This window comes from Oncorhynchus nerka, linkage group LG9a (assembly GCF_034236695.1).
Source record: "Oncorhynchus nerka isolate Pitt River linkage group LG9a, Oner_Uvic_2.0, whole genome shotgun sequence".
Lineage (NCBI taxonomy): Eukaryota > Metazoa > Chordata > Actinopteri > Salmoniformes > Salmonidae > Oncorhynchus > Oncorhynchus nerka.
The window spans coordinates 12509603-12532679 of NC_088404.1; the positions used below are offsets into that span (position 1 = coordinate 12509603).

At 45.7% G+C, this 23077-nt stretch overlaps 1 protein-coding gene across 4 annotated transcripts; it reads right to left on the reverse strand.

Moving 5' to 3' along the window:
- Positions 1–255: 255 nt before the first annotated feature.
- Positions 256–22928, reverse strand: cnot4a (CCR4-NOT transcription complex, subunit 4a). 4 transcript variants are annotated; one of them, XM_029643574.2, is made up of 13 exons: positions 22691–22928; positions 20711–20885; positions 19877–20074; positions 17093–17179; positions 15232–15333; positions 14770–14895; positions 14236–14363; positions 13854–14084; positions 11427–11484; positions 10905–11166; positions 3963–4517; positions 3304–3549; positions 256–2855 (listed from the first exon to the last, which is right to left on the reverse strand). In XM_029643574.2, the coding sequence occupies exons 2-13, from the start codon at positions 20882–20884 to the stop codon at positions 2464–2466; spliced, it is 2559 nt and encodes an 852-aa protein (XP_029499434.1). In that variant the 5' UTR covers position 20885; positions 22691–22928; the 3' UTR covers positions 256–2463. The 4 variants fall into 4 exon arrangements, with proteins under 4 accessions (XP_029499434.1, XP_029499435.1, XP_029499432.1 ...); XM_029643575.2 differs by having other exon boundaries at positions 3307–3549; positions 20711–20917; XM_029643572.2 differs by having other exon boundaries at positions 20711–20917.
- Positions 22929–23077: the final 149 nt, after the last annotated feature.

Here is a 23077-nt window from a genome sequence, read left to right on the forward strand (position 1 = left end):
TAGGGATCTGTTTCCCAGGCGCAGAACAAATCTAGTGCTGGAGTAGAAAGCATGCTCAAATGGACATTCTCCATTGAAATAGGGTTTTTAGTCCAGGATAGGATTGAATCCGTGTCCAGGAAACAGACCCTACGAGTTGTAACACTGGTTGTATCAACATGTTATGACACTTTAGAACAGCCAATGTAATACTTTAACGACAAGGAAACGTGACAAAGTGTGAATCTGTGAAACAAAAAGAGCCAAATCGAGCACTGGGTTTTTTCCGTTTTATTTAAGGTTTCTTTTTCCAGACCTGCAGAGGACAGTTCAATTCCTTTAAGCTCCTCAATGAGTGTTTAACTCAGCATCATGTTCAAAACCACGGTAGTACGACTGACCGTTGGCTTCTCCTGGATCAGTTCTTGTTTCTGGTGAATACTGCTTTTAATAGGGGACAGCAGGAGAAAGAGGGAGCGATGAACAGAGCGAGAGAGAGAGAAAGATGGAGAGATCATGAGTTAAGACTAAAAGAAAGGGTCTGTGAAGGAAGGAGAGGTTATTAATTCTCTTGGCCCAGAGGAAGGCAGAGAGCTCCTTGGATTAAATTGCAAGCCGTCGTTTGTCAGCTTGTCTTGTAGCACTTTACGATATCACATTGCATTATTTCCATTCTCAGACGTTTTCTACAGATACATATCAGAACATCTTGACACCATTTCCCAATCACTCAAGCGCCTCTCATTAATTCATGGTAAGGCCTCGTTGAAAGCCCTCACGGGTCTAACAAGGTGTAAACTTGTAACGCTATTGGCTACCCTTATTAGTATTAGTTTGGACCTGCATATCTTGGAAGCCTTTTCATCAACTCCTTCATTTCTCTGTTTTGTCTGCTTTCTGGTAGTTCTCCTGATAAGGGTTTAGCTACTGGAGGTACCACACAGTGGCACTGTGTATAAGACCAAATCCTGGTTTCAGGATGTCCCAGTATTAGCCTGTAATACTCCCAACAGTTTTTAAATACTGTACTTTTTTCCCCCTAGCCTCGACGCCAACCGCTCCGTTTCACCAGAATTAGCAGTTAACGTGCCGAAGTCTGGTATCGCGAGTCTTGACCTATTCTTCTTCCGACCGGAGAACAGTGGAGAGACTAACCAGTCGGCCAGCCCTCCTGTTAGGTGGTGCTACTTCCTCTGATACAGAGGTTCAACTGAATCTTCCCTCTACTACAGGACGGGGCACCATGACCCCTGACCCCAAAGGGATGAACGTTGGTTTTAATGACCTGCATGAGACAAGTCATTGGTTGGATGCGTTCCAGGCAGACTACATTGCAGTCGCCTGCCAGATCTCACAACGCCTGAATAGGTGTTCTCAGCTAACCAGTTAAATCAGCTATAGCTGCTCAGTTCTCAGCTAACCACATATGATATAGCAGTCTGACACCGACTTCAAAGGTCGATCATTGGTTGCTGCAATGAGTGCAGCATGACTACAATCTAGTCGGCCTGGAACGTCACCATTGTGACCATGTGTCTAACATGGAAACCGTAGCATGTATAGCCTACCTGTCACCCCTCCTAACGTCTTAGTCCGCCCATCTCTGTCTGCAGAACTTCCTGTCACCTGAACCAACTACGACAAGTCCCTCAACAATAGTTCTCTAAAGATTCTCAACCATACCTGTTAAACCGTTAAACTGAGGCATTTTGTCACATGCCCAAAGTGAACCACTCCAGGGCTTCTCTGCAGTGAGGGAGCGTAGAGTTTCATCCAGGTCTCCTGTTCTGTTGAAAGTGGGGTTGATGAGGGTATTTAGGGCAAAGCTTTAAGAGCAGATTTTCCATTCATTTGGTTGCTTCATCCTCAAAGAGTAATCGTGACTTCACTTCTTTCATCCATTTCATATCACGAGTTAACTTCTTAAAATTACCCACGTTAATCTGGTTTCCTGTGCGTTTTGTAGTTATCCACTTCGGCATCACCAAACCTAGTACTGCTCCTGTTCTCTGTGCTCGTCTAGATCATAAAGAACGGACCTCAAGTGAAGCTCACAGCAGTGTCTGATCCCAAACAATTCACCCGGGTCATATTCATTATGCACCAAACGAAAGAAAACTAAGTGAAACCGGCAGGGACTACATGGATGTATCTGTCCAATAAGAAACACTTTCCGTTTTCAAAATGTTTCACAACTACTGAACCTACCCCCTGACTACTGGAGCTCACAGTAAGGCATTGACTTGGTCGGTGGCAGACCAAAAGGGAGGGTAACTAGCAATGCATGTGACACGGGGAAAGAAAAAAAGAGAAAAAAAAGGAACAAACAGGCCGTCAGAACAGAACAAAAAGATAGAAGTTTAAAGGACAAAGAAAGCAGCCTTGTTATTTTGTTAGCGAATAATTCTTCATAATTTGATAATCTGCAGATTGGTGTGTGTACACTGTATCTGTATCGGGTTGGGACGCTGCTGTAATCTGTCTTTAGTGTCGGTCTCCGGCGGTGGTACTGTTTAGCAGCTCTGTAGCGCTCTGGCCTGGGGGTCTGAAGGCTGTCTGGAAGCCTGGGGGAGGGCTGTGAAACTGGCTGGGGTTGGCCTGTGTGGGTTGGGCCAGGCCGGGAAGGTAAGGGGCCCAGCCGGAGCCAGCTCTGTGGTGGAGGGGGAGGTGTGGGTGTGAGGCAGCCTGGTCTAGGAGGCCGTGGTGGTGGCTGTGGAGGGACAGGTGCTGTTGGTTCTGGGGCTGCTGGGGGAGAGAGGAGCTAGGCAGGGCAGGGCCGTCCATCTCTGTCAGGGCCTGGAGGGACTTGAGCCAGTGAGGAGGATTCTGGTCCTCTTGGAAAAGGTCTAAACTGTTCCCTGTCGAGGCTGGGATGCCTGAAGAGAGGAGAGAGATGGATGAGTGAGTGGGAACTGTAGGACAGAGTTTCCCAAACTCTGCATGCTTTGGTTTTTGCCCTAGCACCACACAGCAGATTCAAAATAGCCAACTCATCATCAGCCTTTGATTAGGGCAAAAACCAAAACGTGTACCCAGAGGGAGCCCTCGGGACGAGCTGAAGAAACCATGGAGACCCACTTCCATTTAGTATCTTTAGTGCAGTCTACAGATCTCCATGGAAAACAGTGACTATTGTTGGTGAGTAGAGTATCCTGGCTAAATAAAGATGACATGTCCAACTCTGCTTATAACACTTTCAAGCCTATCTTAATAAGTTAGTGTAAATAGTTGTTAAAAATCTGCATGTTACATGACAGAATGAAGTCATTATCATCATCATCATCGTATTGTACCCGTGTAATAAATACGTCTGGGGTTACTCACTACCTGTGATGATGGCTGGGTCCATCCAGCTGGCCGTACCGTCCCAGCTGAGGCTGTGTGATAGCCCCCCAGGACCCCCCAGGTGGTTGGGCCGCCCGATGTGGTTCACACTGGAGGACGAGGAGGAGGAGGAGGAAGAGGAGGAGTTGGGGAGACCGCCGAAGTTGATGTTAATGTTGGGGAGGAGAGCTCTCAGGCCAGCCTGCCATTCTTTCACATTGAGGCCATCTATAGAACAGCTGCTTTCTAGAGAGAAAACGTATTTAATTAGAAAATAAGCAGTGCTGATTTGCTTCATTTAATACAGATTTCATGAATCCACACCTTCACAGGTGGCTTTGGACTGCCATCTTGTGGCCAAAACACAGAACTACATCTACATGTAATTTATCATTTTGACCTTGCAGGAAACATGGGAGAAATCGGCAAAACGATGACATGTTTTGACATTCAATGCTTGTTACAGTCCTACTGGACAGACTGTATTAAACATGACTCAAACAGGGTTAGGGTCAACTGAATTTCAATTCAGTCCATTCAGGATTTAAACTGAAATGCTCATTTCAATTTTTGTTTACTTCCTGAATTGAGACAAGACATAACTTACTCCTAAACTCAACACTCCAAGAAGACAGAGCCAGGGTCTTATAACAACCTACCTGATATGGGGATCCCTCCCAGCCCTGTACTGTGGCGCTGAGGAGGCATGCTCAAGTCCAGGAAGTTTCCATGTCCCCCTCCAGCGTTGGCCGAGTGGTTCAAGTGTGAGAGGTGATTATTGCTGCGTGCCGAGGGAGACATGTCCATCCAGGGATGCCGAGAGGCTGTGGCGGCCTGGGCAGCCTGACTTCCACCATGATGACTACTCTGACTCTGGGAACCAGGGAAACTAAAGGAACTATAGATGTGCCTGTGGTGGAGCTGAGAGAGTCGAGGTGGAGGTCCAAGGCTACTGGGGAAATGGTTGGGGTTGGAGGGGGGCAGGTGAAGGCCGTGGTGGGACCCGGGGTGGTGGAGGCTGAAGGGGCCGGGGGACCCCAGCGGACTGGGCTGGTCCTGGACTGACAGCTCCTTCTCTATGAGGTCAGCCAGGGCCTTCCTCGTGATGTCGAAGGGGTCGAAGCCTAGGTCGTCGTCCTGCTGTTGTGTCTTGGATGAGGAGCCGAAGCCGAAGGCCGCCTGCCAGTCTGTGGAGGACGAGACCGGTATTGTGTCTGGGGAAGGGAGAGAAGCATGGAAAACTTATCTAGTGGTTATGTTTCAAAGCTGAAACGCAGTGGAGCAGACACTGCACTGTTTGTTTTCACCCCTTGTTTTGTTGTGTCCAATTGTTAGTAGTTACAATCTTGTCTCATTGCTGCAACTCCTGTACAGACTTAGGAGAGGCGAAGGTCAAGAGCCACGCGTTAAAATATTCCCGGACACCTCACCACTGTGTGAGAGGTGCAAGCAGGATGAGGGGACGTTGACCCACTTATTCTGGACATTACATGTTTACTGGGCTCTCATTTTTGATTATTTATCTAGAGCCTTTGATAGAGTTCTAGCCCCAGACCCATTGACCGCTCTGTTTGGTACAGTTGATGGGAATAACCACGAAGGGAAAGCTGTCTCTCTTTGTACTCTATTAGCCAAAATTTTGGAAACTGGAGACTGTACCTACCTTTGAAATGTGGTTACGGTATTTAGGGAATGTAATACATATGGAAAAGATTCGATACAATACCTTCAATAGAAGTCCAATGTTTTACAAAATATGTCAGCCGATACTGGATAAATGGTCGAGTCCCGCTTCATAACTGGGTTGACGATCTGCTGCTACTCTGTGCTGTACTCTGCTTCTTGACCCAATGTGTCCTCTGAAACACAACCCAACCTAGCCACTCTGCTTCTTGACCCAATGTGTCCTCTGAAACACAACCCAACCTAGCCACTCTGCTTCTTGACCCAATGTGTCCTCTGAAACACAACCCAACCTAGCCACTCTGCTTCTTGACCCAATGTGTCCTCTGAAACACAACCCAACCTAGCCACTCTGCTTCTTGACCCAATGTGTCCTCTGAAACACAACCCAACCTAGCCACTCTGCTTCTTGACCCAATGTGTCCTCTGAAACACAACCCAACCTAGCCACTCTGCTTCTTGACCCAATGTGTCCTCTGAAACACAACCCAACCTAGCCACTCTGCTTATTGACCCAATGTGTCCTCTGAAACACAACCCAACCTAGCCACTCTGCTTCTTGACCCAATGTGTCCTCTGAAACACAACCCAACCTAGCCACTCTGCTTCTTGACCCAATGTGTCCTCTGAAACACAACCCAACCTAGCCACTCTGCTTCTTGACCCAATGTGTCCTCTGATACACAACCCAACCTAGCCACTCTGCTTCTTGACCCAATGTGTCCTCTGAAACACAACCCAACCTAGCCACTCTGCTTCTTGACCCAATGTGTCCTCTGATACACAACCCAACCTAGCCACTCTGCTTCTTGACCCAATGTGTCCTCTGAAACACAACCCAACCTAGCCACTCTGCTTCTTGACCCAATGTGTCCTCTGAAACACAACCCAACCTAGCCACTCTGCTTCTTGACCCAATGTGTCCTCTGAAACACAACCCAACCTAGCCACTCTGCTTCTTGACCCAATGTGTCCTCTGAAACACAACCCAACCTAGCCACTCTGCTTCTTGACCCAATGTGTCCTCTGATACACAACCCAACCTAGCCACTCTGCTTCTTGACCCAATGTGTCCTCTGAAACACAACCCAACCTAGCCACTCTGCTTCTTGACCCAATGTGTCCTCTGATACACAACCCAACCTAGCCACTCTGCTTCTTGACCCAATGTGTCCTCTGAAACACAACCCAACCTAGCCACTCTGCTTCTTGACCCAATGTGTCCTCTGAAACACAACCCAACCTAGCCACTCTGCTTCTTGACCCAATGTGTCCTCTGAAACACAACCCAACCTAGCCACTCTGCTTCTTGACCCAATGTGTCCTCTGATACACAACCCAACCTAGCCACTCTGCTTCTTGACCCAATGTGTCCTCTGAAACACAACCCAACCTAGCCAGCCACTCTGCTTCTTGACCCAATGTGTCCTCTGAAACACAACCCAACCTAGCCACTCTGCTTCTTGACCCAATGTGTGACCCTCTGAAACACAACCCAACCTAGCCACTCTGCTTCTTGACCCAATGTGTCCTCTGAAACACAACCCAACCTAGCCACTCTGCTTCTTGACCCAATGTGTCCTCTGAAACACAACCCAACCTAGCCACTCTGCTTCTTGACCCAATGCGTCCTCTGAAACACAACCCAACCTAGCCACTCTGCTTCTTGACCCAATGCGTCCTCTGAAACACAACCCAACCACTCTGCTTCTTGACCCAATGTGTCCTCTGATACACAACCCAACCTAGCCACTCTGCTTCTTGACCCAATGTGTCCTCTGAAACACAACCCAACCTAGCCACTCTGCTTCTTGACCCAATGTGTCCTCTGAAACACAACCCAACCTAGCCACTCTGCTTCTTGACCCAATGTGTCCTCTGAAACACAACCCAACCTAGCCACTCTGCTTCTTGACCCAATGTGTCCTCTGATACACAACCCAACCTAGCCACTCTGCTTCTTGACCCAATGTGTCCTCTGATACACAACCCAACCTAGCCACTCTGCTTCTTGACCCAATGTGTCCTCTGAAACACAACCCAACCTAGCCACTCTGCTTCTTGACCCAATGTGTCCTCTGATACACAACCCAACCTAGCCACTCTGCTTCTTGACCCAATGTGTCCTCTGATACACAACCCAACCTAGCCACTCTGCTTCTTGACCCAATGTGTCCTCTGAAACACAACCCAACCTAGCCACTCTGCTTCTTGACCCAATGTGTCCTCTGAAACACAACCCAACCTAGCCACTCTGCTTCTTGACCCAATGTGTCCTCTGATACACAACCCAACCTAGCCACTCTGCTTCTTGACCCAATGTGTCCTCTGAAACACAACCCAACCTAGCCACTCTGCTTCTTGACCCAATGTGTCCTCTGATACACAACCCAACCTAGCCACTCTGCTTCTTGACCCAATGTGTCCTCTGAAACACAACCCAACCTAGCCACTCTGCTTCTTGACCCAATGTGTCCTCTGATACACAACCCAACCTAGCCACTCTGCTTCTTGACCCAATGTGTCCTCTGATACACAACCCAACCTAGCCACTCTGCTTCTTGACCCAATGTGTCCTCTGAAACACAACCCAACCTAGCCACTCTGCTTCTTGACCCAATGTGTCCTCTGATACACAACCCAACCTAGCCACTCTGCTTCTTGACCCAATGTGTCCTCTGAAACACAACCCAACCTAGCCACTCTGCTTCTTGACCCAATGTGTCCTCTGAAACACAACCCAACCTAGCCACTCTGCTTCTTGACCCAATGTGTCCTCTGAAACACAACCCAACCTAGCCACTCTGCTTCTTGACCCAATGTGTCCTCTGATACACAACCCAACCTAGCCACTCTGCTTCTTGACCCAATGTGTCCTCTGAAACACAACCCAACCTAGCCACTCTGCTTCTTGACCCAATGTGTCCTCTGAAACACAACCCAACCTAGCCACTCTGCTTCTTGACCCAATGTGTACTCTGAAACACAACCCAACCTAGCCACTCTGCTTCTTGACCCAATGTGTCCTCTGAAACACAACCCAACCTAGCCACTCTGCTTCTTGACCCAATGTGCCACTCTGCTTCTTGACCCAATGTGTCCTCTGAAACACAACCCAACCTGTCCTCTGAAACACAACCCAACCTAGCCACTCTGCTTCTTGACCCAATGCGTCCTCTGAAACACAACCCAACCTAGCCACTCTGCTTCTTGACCCAATGCGTCCTCTGAAACACAACCCAACCTAGCCACTCTGCTTCTTGACCCAATGTGTCCTCTGATACACAACCCAACCTAGCCACTCTGCTTCTTGACCCAATGTGTCCTCTGAAACACAACCCAACCTAGCCACTCTGCTTCTTGACCCAATGTGTCCTCTGAAACACAACCCAACCTAGCCACTCTGCTTCTTGACCCAATGTGTCCTCTGATACACAACCCAACCTAGCCACTCTGCTTCTTGACCCAATGTGTCCTCTGATACACAACCCAACCTAGCCACTCTGCTTCTTGACCCAATGCGTCCTCCGATACACAACCCAACCACTCTGCTTCTTGACCCAATGTGTCCTCTGAAACACAACCCAACCTAGCCTGAAACACAACCCAACCTAGCCACCCACTTCTGCAATGTGTCCTCTGACCCAATCGTCCTCCGAAACACAACCCAACCTAGCCACTCTGCTTCTTGACCCAATGTGTCCTCCTCGAAACACAACCCAACCTAGCCACTCTGCTTCTTGACCCAATGCGTCCTCCCGATACACAACCCAACCTAGCCACTCTGCTTCTTGACCCAATGCGTCCCTCCTGAAACACAACCCAACCTAGCCACTCTGCTTCTTGACCCAATGTGTCCTCCTGAAACAAACACAACCCAACCTCTAGCCACTCTGCTTCTTGACCCAATGCGTCCTCCTGATACACAACCCAACCACTCTGCTTCTTGACCCAACCTAGCCACGTCCTCCGAAACACAACCCAACCTAGCCACTCTGCTTCTTGACCCAATGTGTCCTCCGAAACACAACCCAACCTAGCCACTCTGCTTCTTGACCCAATGCGTCCTCCGATACACAACCCAACCTAGCCACTCTGCTTCTTGACCCAATGCGTCCTCCGAAACACAACCCAACCTAGCCACTCTGCTTCTTGACCCAATGTGTCCTCCAATGTGTCCTCGAAACACAACCCAACCTAGCCACTCTGCTTCTTGACCCAATGCGTCCTCCGAAACACAACCCAACCTAGCCACTCTGCTTCTTGACCCAATGCGTCCTCCGATACACAACCCAACCTAGCCACTCTGCTTCTTGACCCAATGCGTCCTCCGAAACACAACCCAACCTAGCCACTCTGCTTCTTGACCCAATGTGTCCTCCGAAACACAACCCAACCTAGCCACTCTGCTTCTTGACCCAATGCGTCCTCCGATACACAACCCAACCACTCTGCTTCTTGACCCAATACGTCCTCCGATACACAACCCAACCTAGCCACTCTGCTTCTTGACCCAATGCGTCCTCCGAAACACAACCCAACCTAGCCACTCTGCTTCTTGACCCAATGCGTCCTCCGATACACAACCCAACCTAGCCACTCTGCTTCTTGACCCAATGCGTCCTCCGAAACACAACCCAACCTAGCCACTCTGCTTCTTGACCCAATGTGTCCTCCGAAACACAACCCAACCTAGCCACTCTGCTTCTTGACCCAATGCGTCCTCCGAAACACAACCCAACCTAGCCACTCTGCTTCTTGACCCAATGCGTCCTCCGATACACAACCCAACCTAGCCACTCTGCTTCTTGACCCAATAGCCACTCGTCCTCCCGAAACACAACCCAACCTAGCCACTCTGCTTCTTGACCCAATGTGTCCTCCGAAACACAACCCAACCTAGCCACTCTGCTTCTTGACCCAATGCGTCCTCCGATACACAACCCAACCACTCTGCTTCTTGACCCAACCTAGCCACTCTGTCCTCCCAATCCGAAACACAACCCAACCTAGCCACTCTGCTTCTTGACCCAATGCGTCCTCCGAAACACAACCCAACCTAGCCACTCTGCTTCTTGACCCAATGCGTCCTCCGATACACAACCCAACCTAGCCACTCTGCTTCTTGACCCAATGCGTCCTCCGAAACACAACCCAACCTAGCCACTCTGCTTCTTGACCCAACCTAGCCATGACCCGTCCTCCGACCCAACACAACCCAACCTAGCCACTCTGCTTCTTGACCCAATGTGTCGGAGGAAACACAACCCAACCTAGCCACTCTGCTTCTTGACCCAATGTGTCCTCCGAAACACAACCCAACCTAGCCACTCTGCTTCTTGACCCAATGCGTCCTCCGAAACACAACCCAACCTAGCCACTCTGCTTCTTGACCCAATGTGTCGGAGGAAACACAACCCAACCTAGCCACTCTGCTTCTTGACCCAATGTGTCGGAGGAAACACAACCCAACCTAGCCACTCTGCTTCTTGACCCAATGTGTCCTCCGAAACACAACCCAACCTAGCCACTCTGCTTCTTGACCCAATGCGCATCCAACCCGGAAGCCAGCCGCACCAATGTGTCGGAGGAAACACCGTGCACCTGGCGACCTGGTTAGTGTGCACTGTGCCCGGCCCGCCACAGGAGTCGCTAGTGCTCGATGAGACAAGGACATCCCTGCCGGCCAAACCCTCCCTAACCCGGACGATGCTAGGCCAATTGTGCGCCGCCCCATGGGCCTCCCGGTCGCGACAGAGCCTGGGCGCGAACCCAGTCTCTGGTGGCACAGCTAGCACTGCGATGCAGTGCCTTAGACCACTGCTCCACCCGGGAGGCAACACTGCACTGTTAAAGGAAGCATTGTCTACTAAACAGTGTGTGTGTGTGTGTCTCAGTGTCTACCCCACACAACCCACCTGATGCGAAGAGGCTCTGTGGTTCAGGGGTCATGGGCCAGTCGGATCCCCCTCTAGGTGTGTTAGGGAAGGGGGGCAGGCCAGACGGGATAGGGTTGGGTTGTCTGAAGTTACTGTTGTCTGAGAAGAGCGACTGGGACTCTGCAGCAGCCCCCTCGAAGGGAGAGCGGGCGGTGAGGTCCACTACACTGATAGGAACCACCAGACTGCTCGGGGGTCTGGTCAGCCCCGGAGGAGAGGAGGGGGACTCACTGTTAGGCATCTGGAGAGGGGGGGGGGGAGACATTGGTAATGGCTGTGACAATGTAACATTTGTAAGAAATAAATCAAGCTATATTTGAAATGGCTCAGAAGAAACTGTATACATATATTTAACAATCATTTCCCTAAATAACATAATAAATATGTTCTTCATGTAATATAGTAATTATCTATATACTTATACAAATCGGGAAAATACATGTAGAAAGGTTAAAACATTTCTGTACTTCTACATTAAGTCATTAGTAAAGGTCTTCGTACCTGTTGTAAGGTCTCTCCATTCACCATACTTATTGATTCCGGAGGTTTGTCGCTGGGACTAAAGAGAAACAGACAATGATCTTCATGGCCCACCACCAGCATTTAAAACAGACCAAAAGGAGACCAGTTTGGCCTGTGAGTTAAAACCTTTTCACTTGAATGTGCTGACCTGAACTAGGGCTGGCTTGGATTCTCTCTTCACACAGCCCTTTTCAACACGTTTCCAGCAACTATAGTGAATGTGTAACCATGCAGTACAGAATAGTACTGCCTGCCTTCTCAGTAAGCTTGGTTTAACCCTCCAGTATATATTGCCTGTGACATGTCAACATCTCTGTTATTGTAAAATGGACTAAAGTCTTATTCTTGTACAGTGCCTTCAGAAAGTAGTCTCACCCTTGACTTTACAAATTTTGTTGTGTTAAAGTCTGAACTTAAAATTGATCAAATGTAGATTTTTTTGGTCACTGGCCTACATACAATAACCCATAATCAAAGTGGAATAATGTTTTTACAAATTAATTTAAAAAAAGTTAAAATGTCTTTGAGTCAATAAGTATTCAAACTGTTATGGCAAGCTTAAATAAGTTCAGGAGTAACAGTGTGCTTCACAAGTCACATAATAAGTTGCATGGACTCTGTGTGCAATAATAGTGTTTAACATGATTTTTGAATGACTACCTCGTCTCTGTACTAGGTACAGTTAATGACTACCTCGTCTCTGTACTAGGTACAGTTAATGACTACCTCGTCTCTGTACTAGGTACAGTTAATGACTACCTCGTCTCTGTACAGTTAATGACTACCTCGTCTCTGTACTAGGTACACACATACAGATAACTGTAAGGTCCCTCAGTTGAGCAGTGAATTTCAAACAGATTCAACCACACAGACCAGGGAGGTTTTCCAATGCCTCACAATTTCAGGGATTTCACCATGAGGTCAATGGTGAATTTAAAACAGAGTTGAATGGCTGTGATAGGAGAAAACTGAGGATGGATCAACAACATTGTAGTTAGTCAACAATACTAACCTAAATGACAGTGAAAAGGAAGTCTGTACAGGAAAAAAAAAATATTCCAAAACATGTAGCCTGATTGCAATAAGGCACTAAAGTAATACTGCAAAAAAAAAACGTGGTCAGCAATTCCTTTTTGTCCTGAATACAAAGTGTTACGTTTGGGACAAATCCAATACAGCACATTACTGAGCACCACTACATATTTTCAAGCATAGTGGTGGCTGCATAATGTTATGGGTATGCTTGTAATCTTTAAGGAATGGCGAGTTTTTCAGGATAAGAAAAAACTGAATGGAGCTAAGCACAGGCAAAATCATAGAGGAAAAACTGGTACAGTCTTCTTTCCACCAAAAACTGGGAATGAATTTACCTTTCAGCAAGACAATAACCTAAAACACAAGGCAAAATCTACACTGGATTTGCTTACCAAGAAAACAGCTAATGTTCTTGAGTGGCCGAGTTACAGTTTTGATTTAAATCTACTTGAAGATCTATGTTAATACCTGAAAATGGTTGTCCAGCAATGATCAACAACCAATTTGACAGAGCTTGAAGAATTTAGAAAATAATAAAAAGGCAAATAGTGTATAATCCAGTAGTGGAAAGCTCTAAGAGATTTACCAAGAACGCTGTAAATCACTGCCAAAGACGATTCAGGATTGTGAATACTTATGTAAATGAGATATTTATGCATTTAAATTTTCAATAAATTTGCACCAATTTTTAAAAACATGTTTTCATTGTCACTATGGAGTACCCATGTTGAATTCAGGCTGTAACAACAAAATGTGGAATCAGTGAAGGGGTATGAATACTTTCTGAAGGCACTGCATATCAGGGGTTCTCAAAGTGGGATCCAGGTTCTGCAGCCAGATCTCTCAATCTATATCCATCCACACACAATTTTTTAAAATTAATATTACAAAAAGAGAATTTTGGCCAAGGGATCCATGCAATATATTTAAAGTGTGTAATATTCATCTATAATGTATGTTCTTAACTCTGGGCAACATGGGCCTCGGAGGCTCACAGACATATTGATATCCACAGTTCCCTCCCCCATTTAATAAAAAAAAAAACATGTTTTGTACTTAACTGCGCTGTAATTTAAGTTTTAAAAACTGCGAAGTTCTCTCTGCCTAATGGCAAAAAGTGTAGAATTACGGGAAATTCGCTTTAAATCTGCATTATTTTCTCTCCGATGGCAAAATGTGAGCCTTTTAAAATGTTCCTTCCTCTGGGCTGAGACTTGGTTCGTCTGGCCATGTAATGCAGAAGTCATAGTAAAAAATTCCTTGTAGGCTATTTGTTAAAATGGCACTCAAGTAATGTTCTGATTATGAGGGGGTGCTTTCACAAAAGTGGTCCATTACCCAAAAGGTTTGAAAAGCCCTGTTCCATATTACCTGTTGCTGTCACAGTTAGAGGAGAAGGGGGACAGGGCAGCACCCTGACCAGACCCCATCCCCAGCTCGGTGTCCAGCCCCAGGCCAAGTCCTAACCCATCGGAGGTCATGCCCTCTGGGTCCAGGCAGCAGTCTAGCAGTGGAGGAGACTTCCTGTCCTCTGACAGGCCATTGGCCAGTTTGCCACCGTACCCCGATAGAATCGGCCACCCATCTTTGCCATTGTTGGGTCTGTTGTGATAAATGGACAAACATCTAATAAAGAGATGTTGTGTGGTGGAAATCAATAGAAGCCTAAGGTGGTCAAGTGGTTAGTGCCACAGCCTCCAGGGCAAATATTTACTGTTGGGTAGATAGGGGAAAGCCAAAATACCAAACATACCTGTGTGTAGAATTTGAAGATCTGCTTTTTGACTTTTCCCCTGCACACGTTGACGTTTGTAGAAAGCTTGGGTTCATTTTGTAGAGGTCCTGGAGTAGTGTTTGCTCGTATTCTTGGTGTTTCCCAGCCTAAGGACAAACATAATAACGTTAAGTCACTTAAGCAGTGAATCATAAACACACAACGCTCCCACTGTTCACCACAGACACCTACTCAATTCAACTGTGTCGCAGCTTCCAACTAGACCCAGATCTAGCATGACAACGACATTAGGAATTGGCTATACAGCACATCCAGATCTGGGACCAGGCTAGCTTCAAATAACATTAATGCTGAGGTCCAAAGACACTTGAAGTAAGAACATGGTTGAAAAGGCAGATACTAAAACATCCAAAAGGAAATAAAAGAACAAGATCTAACCTGGGACAAGGTATACACACAGGCAAGAACAGTACATGACATCAAGAGAAAGTTGTTAGGCATCTATTCACCCACCAACAAATCACACAGGGGGGAAAAAAATGGATTTGTTACCTGCATCTCCTCTTTAGTAAAGCTAGCCGCCTCGTCCCCCAGCTCATGTAGATACATACAGTCTGGTTTGGGACACTGCATGCTTTTGAGGAAGTAACTGCAGTATTTTGTTGTACCTAAAGAAGCCTGTATTTAAAAAAATACATGATTTTAAATACAGAAAGGAGAGCTCAGTGAAAATGTACTTGACAAATGTTCTCTTCAGTTGTTGCCCTCTAAATCATATTATTACATATCTAAGACAAAGGTCATATAGCATTTAAGATAAGATCGTACTTTATTTGATAACGTTCCTTACAATAAGTCTACAAACAGTTACTTCTAGGATCAGTTTCCCAGACAGATTAAGTTTGTCCTGGACTAAAATGCACCTTCAGTGGAATTTCTCCATTGAGAATTGTTATCCAGGATTTGGTTTAATTTGTGTCCAAGAAACTGGCCCTGAATGTCTGTTTCGGTCACCTTGAGTGTTCTGCCGTCCACCACTACATTGTTTACACATTGTATTGCTCTGAGGGCGTCTTCAGAGCGGATATAGGTGACATAGGCACTGGCACTGGGACCCTGTGGATCAGAAAAGTTATAATAATAATATTCAGAATAGGTCATAAGAAAACACACTGCTTTTTAGAGATGTATTGAGAGGAACCCACTTTTGAATTCAATCCCACTTTTTATGATCCAACTTTTCTCCAAAGTAATTGACAGTACAGTGAGTTTGTAACAGTACCAGCCGAAAGTTTGGACACCTACCCATTCAAGCGTTTTTCTTTATTTTTTTCTACATTTCAGAAAAATAGTGAAGATATCAAAAATATTTACTAACACATAGCGAATCATGTAGTAACCAAAAGTGTTAAATCTATGATTCATCAAAGTAACCTTGATGACCGCTTTGCACACTCTTGGCATTCTCTCAACCAGCTTCACGAGGTAGTCACCTGGAATGCATTTCAATTAACAGGCCTACCTTGTTAAAAGTTATATTCCAAATTCTTTCCTTCTTAATGCATTGAGCCAATCAATTCTGTGACAATGTAGGTGTGGTATACAGAAGATAGCCCTATTTGGTAAAATACCAAGTCCATATCATGCCAAGAGCAGCTCATATAAGTATAGAGAAAGGACAGTCCATCACTACTTTAAAACATGAAGGTCAGTCAATTCTGAAAATTTCAAGATCTTTGAACGTTTCAAGTGTAGTCACAAAAACCAAGAGCTATGATGAAACTGGCTCTCATGAGGACCACCACAGGAAAGGAAGACCCAGAGTTACCTCTGCTGCAGAGTACAAGTTCATTAAAGTTACGAGCCTCAGAAATTGCAGCCAAAATAAATGCTTCAGAGTTCAAGTAACAGACACATCTCAACATCAACTGTTCTGAGGAAACTGTGAAGCAGACCTTCATGGTAGAATTGCAGCATATAAACCACTTCTAAAGGACACCAATAAGAAGAGGATACTTTTGGGCCAAGAAAAAAAAGAAATGGACTTAAGACCGGTGGAAATCTATCCTTTGTTCTGATGAGTCCAAATTGTAGATTTTTGGTTCCAACCGCCGTGTCTTTGTGAGGCGCAGATTAGGTGAACGGATGATTTTCGCATGTGGTTGCCACCGTGAAGCATGGAGGAGGAGATGTGATGGGGCTTTACTGGTGACACTGTCAGTGAATTATTTAGAATTCAAGGCACACCTAACCAGCATGGCTACCACAGCATTCTGCAGCGATACGCCATCCCATCTGGCGTGCGCTTAGTGGGACTATCATTTGTTTTTCAACAGGACAATAACACAAAACACACCTCCAGGCTGTGTAAGGGCTATTTGACCAAGGAGAGTGATGGAGTGCTGCATCAGGCCTCCACAATCACCCAACCTCAACCCAATTGAGATGGTTTAGGATGAGTTGGACCGCAGAGTCAAGGAAAAGCAGCCAACAAGTGATCAGCATATGTGGGAACCCCTTTCAAGACTGTGGGTAAAGCATTCCAGGTCAAGCTGGTTGACAGAAAGCTTTGCACACTCATGAAGGCAAATGGTGGCTACTTTGAAGAATACAAAACACATCTTGATTTGTTTTATACTTTTTTGGTTACTACATGATTCCATGTGTGTTATTTCATAGTTGTGATGTCTTCACTATTATTCTACAATGTGGAAAAGAGTAAAAATAAAGAAAAACCCTTGAATGAGTAGGTGTGTAAACTTTTGACTGGTTCTGTATATATTTTAGTATGGCGATAGAACCCACGACTGTTCTCCGTTACCAACCTAAGTGTGCTACCCTCCTCCCAACTGAGCCACACAGAACCAGTTCTTACCTGTGAACCTGCATATGATGTGCTGTTGTTGATGACCACCTTGTGTATTTTCCCAAACTTCCCAAAATACTCTGGCCTTTTTAGAACCTGTGCAGAAATGAAGAGATGGAGACATTTTTCACAAACAAAGCTTCATAAATACAGTTGAGGGAAATCAAATATAGCTACATCAGTAGACCGAAAATATGATCAAGTAACAGAATAGTGAGATGAAATTCTGAATATCTTTGTCCAACTACTTAAAGCAGGGCTCTCCAACGCTGTTCACCCCGACCCTGTTCCTGGAGAGCAACCCCTCCTTCAGGTTCACTCCGACCCTGTTCCTGGAGAGCAACCCCTCCTTCAGGTTCCCTCCGACCCTGCTCCTGGAGAGCAACCCCTCCTTCAGGTTCACTCCGACCCTGCTCCTGGAGAGCAACCCCTCCTTCAGGTTCACTCCGACCCTGTTCCTGGAGAGCAACCCCTCCTTCAGGTTCACTCCGACCCTGTTCCTGGAGAGCAACCCCTCCTTCAGGTTCACTCCGACCCTGTTCCTGGAGAGCAACCCCTCCTTCAGGTTCACTCCGACCCTGTTCCTGGAGAGCAACCCCTCCTTCAGGTTCACTCCGACCCTGTTCCTGGAGAGCAACCCCTCCTTCAGGTTCACGCCGACCCTGCTCCTGGAGAGCAACCCCTCCTTCAGGTTGCCCCTGCTCCTGGAGAGCAACCCCTCCTTCAGGTTCACGCCGACCCTGCTCCTGGAGAGCAACCCCTCCTTCAGGTTCCCGACCCTGCTCCTGGAGAGCAACCCCTCCTTCAGGTTCCCCCTGCTCCTGGAGAGCAACCCCTCCTTCAGGTTCCCCCTGCTCCTGGAGAGCAACCCCTCCTTCAGGTTCCCCCTGCTCCTGGAGAGCAACCCCTCCTTCAGGTTAACTCAGACCCCAATTGTAACTAACCTGATTCAGCTTATCAACCAACTAATTATTAGAGTCAGGTGTGTTAAACTAGGGTTGGAGTGAAAACCTACAGGAACAGGGTTGGAGTGAACAACTCATGGATACAAATTTTATGTCTCTGTGTGCAGTTGAGATGATTGACATTAGCTTAGGGCAATTGCTGGAACTCTCCCGGTACAGTAGCCAGCTCCTTTCAAAAGCAGGAAAATAAATCTAACTACTGTAAAGCTGGGGTAGTTATTTATTAATGCTAATAATCTACACATAGTAATCAATATTTTATAAATTCATACATTTTACTGATAATATATATATTTTTATGGTTATCCACTTCCTCATTTTCTGTCCCATTGTAGCATAGAGATGTACAGAGAGCGCAATGTGGTATCCGTCTCAATGGGATTTCCCACGGACTCACAGACAACATACCGGTAATGGGACAGATACAACAATCGTGACCTCTATACATCTCTATGAGAAATACAACCCCAAGTCTCAAAATCTCGCAGTATCCCTTTAAAAATGACTGAAGCAAAGTGGAGGGGTGGGGACTTCAGTAGGTAAAAACTATTTCCAATCAATGTGCTAAGTGCTTTTGATCTCCACCGGCATCTGTGAACATCAAATACTCTACGATAAAACCATGTACTCTGCACATAAGCAGTAAAAAAAAAAACATCCAAAAATCCTAGTGGTAGGATTCCCAATTTCTGGAAAACTTGGGAATTTCTGGAATTTTGCCACCTTAACAAAAAGGATCTAGATACTCTGAATGATCGGCTATGAAAAGCCAACTGACATTTACTCCTGAGGTGCTGACTTGCTGCACCCTCGACAACTACTGTGATTATTATTATTTGACCATGCTGGTCATCTATGAACATTTGAACATCTCGGCCATGTTCTGTTAGAATCTCCACCCGGCACAGCCAGAAGAGGACTGGCCACCCCTCATAGCATGGTTCCTCTCTAGGTTTCTTCCTAGGTTCTGGCCTTTCTAGGGAGTTTTTCCTAGCCACTGTGCTTCTACACCTGCATTGCTTGCTGTTTGGGGTTTTAGGCTGGGTTTCTGTACAGCACTTTGAGATATCAGCTGATGTACGAAGGGCTTTACAAATACAGTTGATTGATTGGCCTATACTGATATAGTAGATCTACACTGAGTATACCAAACATTAGGAACACCTCCCCTTTTGCCATCAGAACAGCCTCAATTCACCAGGACATGCACTCTACAAGGTGTTGAAAGCGTTCCACAGGAATGCTGGCCCATGTTGACCCCAATGCTTCCTACAGTTGTGTCAAGTTGGCTGGATATGTTGGTGGACTGTTCTTTATACACACAGGAAACTGTTGAGCATGAAATACCCAGCAGCATTGCAGTTCTTGACACAAACCAGTTTGCCTGGCACCTACTACCATACCACAATCAAAGGCACTTCACTTTGTCTTGCCCTTTCACCTTCTGAATGGGACACACAATCCATGACTCAATTATCTCAAAGCTTAGAAAATATTTCACCCGTCTCCTCCCCTTCATTTTATTTATTAAACTAGGCAAGTCAGTTAAGAACAAATTCTTATTTACAATGACAGCCTAGGAACAGTGGGTTAACTGTCTTGTTCAGGGGCAGAATGACAGATTTTTACCTTGTCAGCTCGGGGATTCAATCTAGCAACCTTTTGGTTACTGGCCCAACGCTCTAACCACTAGGCTACCTGCTGCCCCATGATCTACATGGGGCAGTTTTAACAAGTGACATCAATACGGGATTTTCCTTTCCATGTCATGGAAAGAACATCTAATATACACTCAATGTATAATGTAGTAAGCTCATAGGCGTCTCACCTCTGGATCTGCGAGCCTTTGAGAGAGCCCGACCACAAACACCAGGTTTCTCTGCACCACCCGGACGCTGGCCAGGTGTTTCCTGTTCTCTGTCACCTTCTGCTTCTTCTCGTTCTGTTTCTGCTTCTTCTCGTTCTTTATCCTCTGGATCTCCTCCTGTGACAGGGGCTTGTACACCGCAGGGTCCTCCGGGTACGGCTGGATGGTAGGAGCAGAGATAGACAGGTAAACTCACCAGTACAGACTATAGGTATATCCTTCTGGGGAGAGTTAGGAGCAGAGTAGAATCATTTCTGTCTCTGATGGATGAATAAAGTAGTATTACATTATACTAGATCAGTACTCTCCAACCCTGTTCCTGGAGCGCTACTGTCATGTAGGTTCTCGTTCCAACCGTAATCAAGCGCACCCAATTATAATAATTAGCTGGTTGATAAGCTGAATCAGGTTAGTTACAACGGGGGTTGAAATGAAAACCTACAGGAGGGTAGCTCTCCAGGAACAGTGTTGAAAAGCCCTTTACTAGACTGTAGGTCACATTACCATAACCCCAACGAGCCAGCCTTTTTCTGCAGACGGGGCAGAGGCCGTTCTCGTCTGTGTGGACACGGTGCCAGCAGAAGTGTAGGAGAAAGGCTAGGGGGTTAGGATAGGTTAAGTACCTTTCTGCAGGCGGGGCAGAGGCCGTTCTCGTTTGTTCAGATGCGGTGCTAGCAGAAGGGCTAGGGGTTAGGATAGGTTATGCACCTTTCTGCAGACGGGCCAAAAAGGTTGTTCTCGTCTGTGCAGATGCAATGCCAGCAGAAGGGCTAGGGGTTAGGATAGATTACGTACCTTTCTGCAGGCGGGGCAGAGGCCGTTCTCGTCTGTGCGGATGCGGTGCCAGCAGAAGCGGCAGATCTGGTAGCCACAGGTGCAGGGGAAGAAGTTGACGTCGTCAATCTCCAGCGGCTCCATGCACAGAGGGCACTCCATAGAGTCATCCTTCATCTCGGGGCTGTGGGACATCCTATGGTACGGTGAAGGGAGCAGGTGTCACGGCTGGGAGGGAGGAGCGTAGTACGGGATGGGAGCTTTAGTAAGACATCAAGTTATCTTAATTGTCCCAATTGGGAAATGTGTTGTGCAGTCAGGATTCAACAATAAACATTAAAAACATACATGAAACAATGAGATGGATAAAAAGGGACAGTCATTGTTAAAAAGTGCAGCAATAAATAGACATTTCCTTTCATGTGCAGATGAGATAGGATAGAGACTGGAAAGACAATTCTGCTACTCACAGACTCTATTTTGACTATTTTCTAAGTAGGTAAATAAATGGTCAACAATTGATAGGTTTCCATCCAATTAGAAACAGATTTGCATTGCAAATATTCAAAAATCCCCATAAAAAGATGGCCATTTTCCATCCAGAGATGTGTTCCCATCAAGTTAGTTTGATATGGCTATTATATCAATATTTGCACATAAACACCTTCATTTCTCACATAATTCATTTTACCAACACAAAAAGATCACCTCTTGTAGCTTATATTGTTGAATTTTTTTAATATATATTTTTTAAATTTAACAAATCTGCTTGTCTCCAAGCTTGTAGAAACTTTTTTTTATCTGACATAATTTACTCGCATTAAAAAGGTTGGAACAGAAACCTGGATAGTGGAGGACATTAATAGTACACTAGTGACAACGCAAAACGTAGGCCTAAATCAGACCTGCTCACTTAACTAGTGGTACTGGTGTCTTAATATTTTAGTAGTCGAAGCTGAATGTTATGAGGATCATCACCAACTTCTGCCTGTGTTACAGGTCAATTGGCAACAGCTTGATACAAAAGTAGCAGATTGTGGTAAGGACAGCCAGCCACAAACACATTATGTGATGTTGTTTAGACAGGAGGAGGGCGTACCTTCTTGTAGCTGTCAACTGTAATAGATCAAAGACTGATTAAAAACCAGGCCTATTGAATCTTGGGGTTTGTTGAGGAGTTCGCGCTGGTCTTTAATAGAAATAGATTGCAAACTGGAAGTCACTCTACCAGTGAGCTAGCTAGCTAGCTGATTACAAGTAACGGAAATTGACAAACTAGCTTACGTTAGCTTCATGGGTAACACTAGTTAACCAACTAACATTAGGTACTTTCCAATATAATAGTTCAAACGCTAAATCCGTTGCTAAACTACAGCGGACATAGCAAACATTCCCCTCAACAAATGATGCAGGTATACAAGTAATATAAGCAGCAATGGTCAGATGACTGATACTATGAAGCCAAATAGCTAGGTAATTAACGTTAGCATGCTGCTAATGGTTTGCAATGATTCTCTCCTGTGTTAACATATGTTAGTTAGCTCGCAAAAAAAAAGCCGGTCAGGTGCCTAAACAATAAAAATAGGAGTAAGACTCAAATCAACGAGTCAAATGCCGTCCGTTTGACATTTTGCTTTGAGTAAATACCCAACGTTCACATGACAGGCACTGTCGTGTGAATACAAAGTGACAGCTTGTTAACCAACGTAAGTGCTAAGAGGCTAACATTAGCAAACAAGCTAACTTCAGAATCTAGGCTAGTTAGCGACTGCGGCCTACTAACGTTAGCTTGCGAGCTAACAGACTCAAGACACAATAAACCATTGACATTAGATTAAATCCACAACTAGCTAGGCGTCAATGCAAAAAGGATTGGCATTGAGGCAGAAACTGTATACATTCGTTCATGCACTGTATAAATTCGTTCAAGCTAAATGTTATGTTACCACGAAATTACCAGCAGACAGTTACAATAATAGTTTCGACTAGCTAGTTACTTACTCTGTACGTATTACAGGGATTCCAATCCAAATGGACAGTCACACCAAATTGGGCGGGGATTGCTGATGTCTCTGAACTGTCCAGATTTGTATAGACACTTGAGATTATGTTAGGCTTATTATTGCGCTATAATTCAAAAAGCTTGATAGATGTTTTGTCCTTTTCTTGTTTTGTTTTTTTGTTATCTGTAAAGAAGATACGCTCTAACCACCATCTTAGCTAGCATTAAAATAGGGAGGAGTGAATGAAGCAAGCATTCAGTACGTACTGCGGCGGCGCAGAAGGTTATCAACAGTGCATTGTGGGAAATATAGTTAATTGTATTTTCAGTCAACATACCTATGATAGGCCTAGGATAGGGCATTTGAAATACAGTAGTTTAGTAAG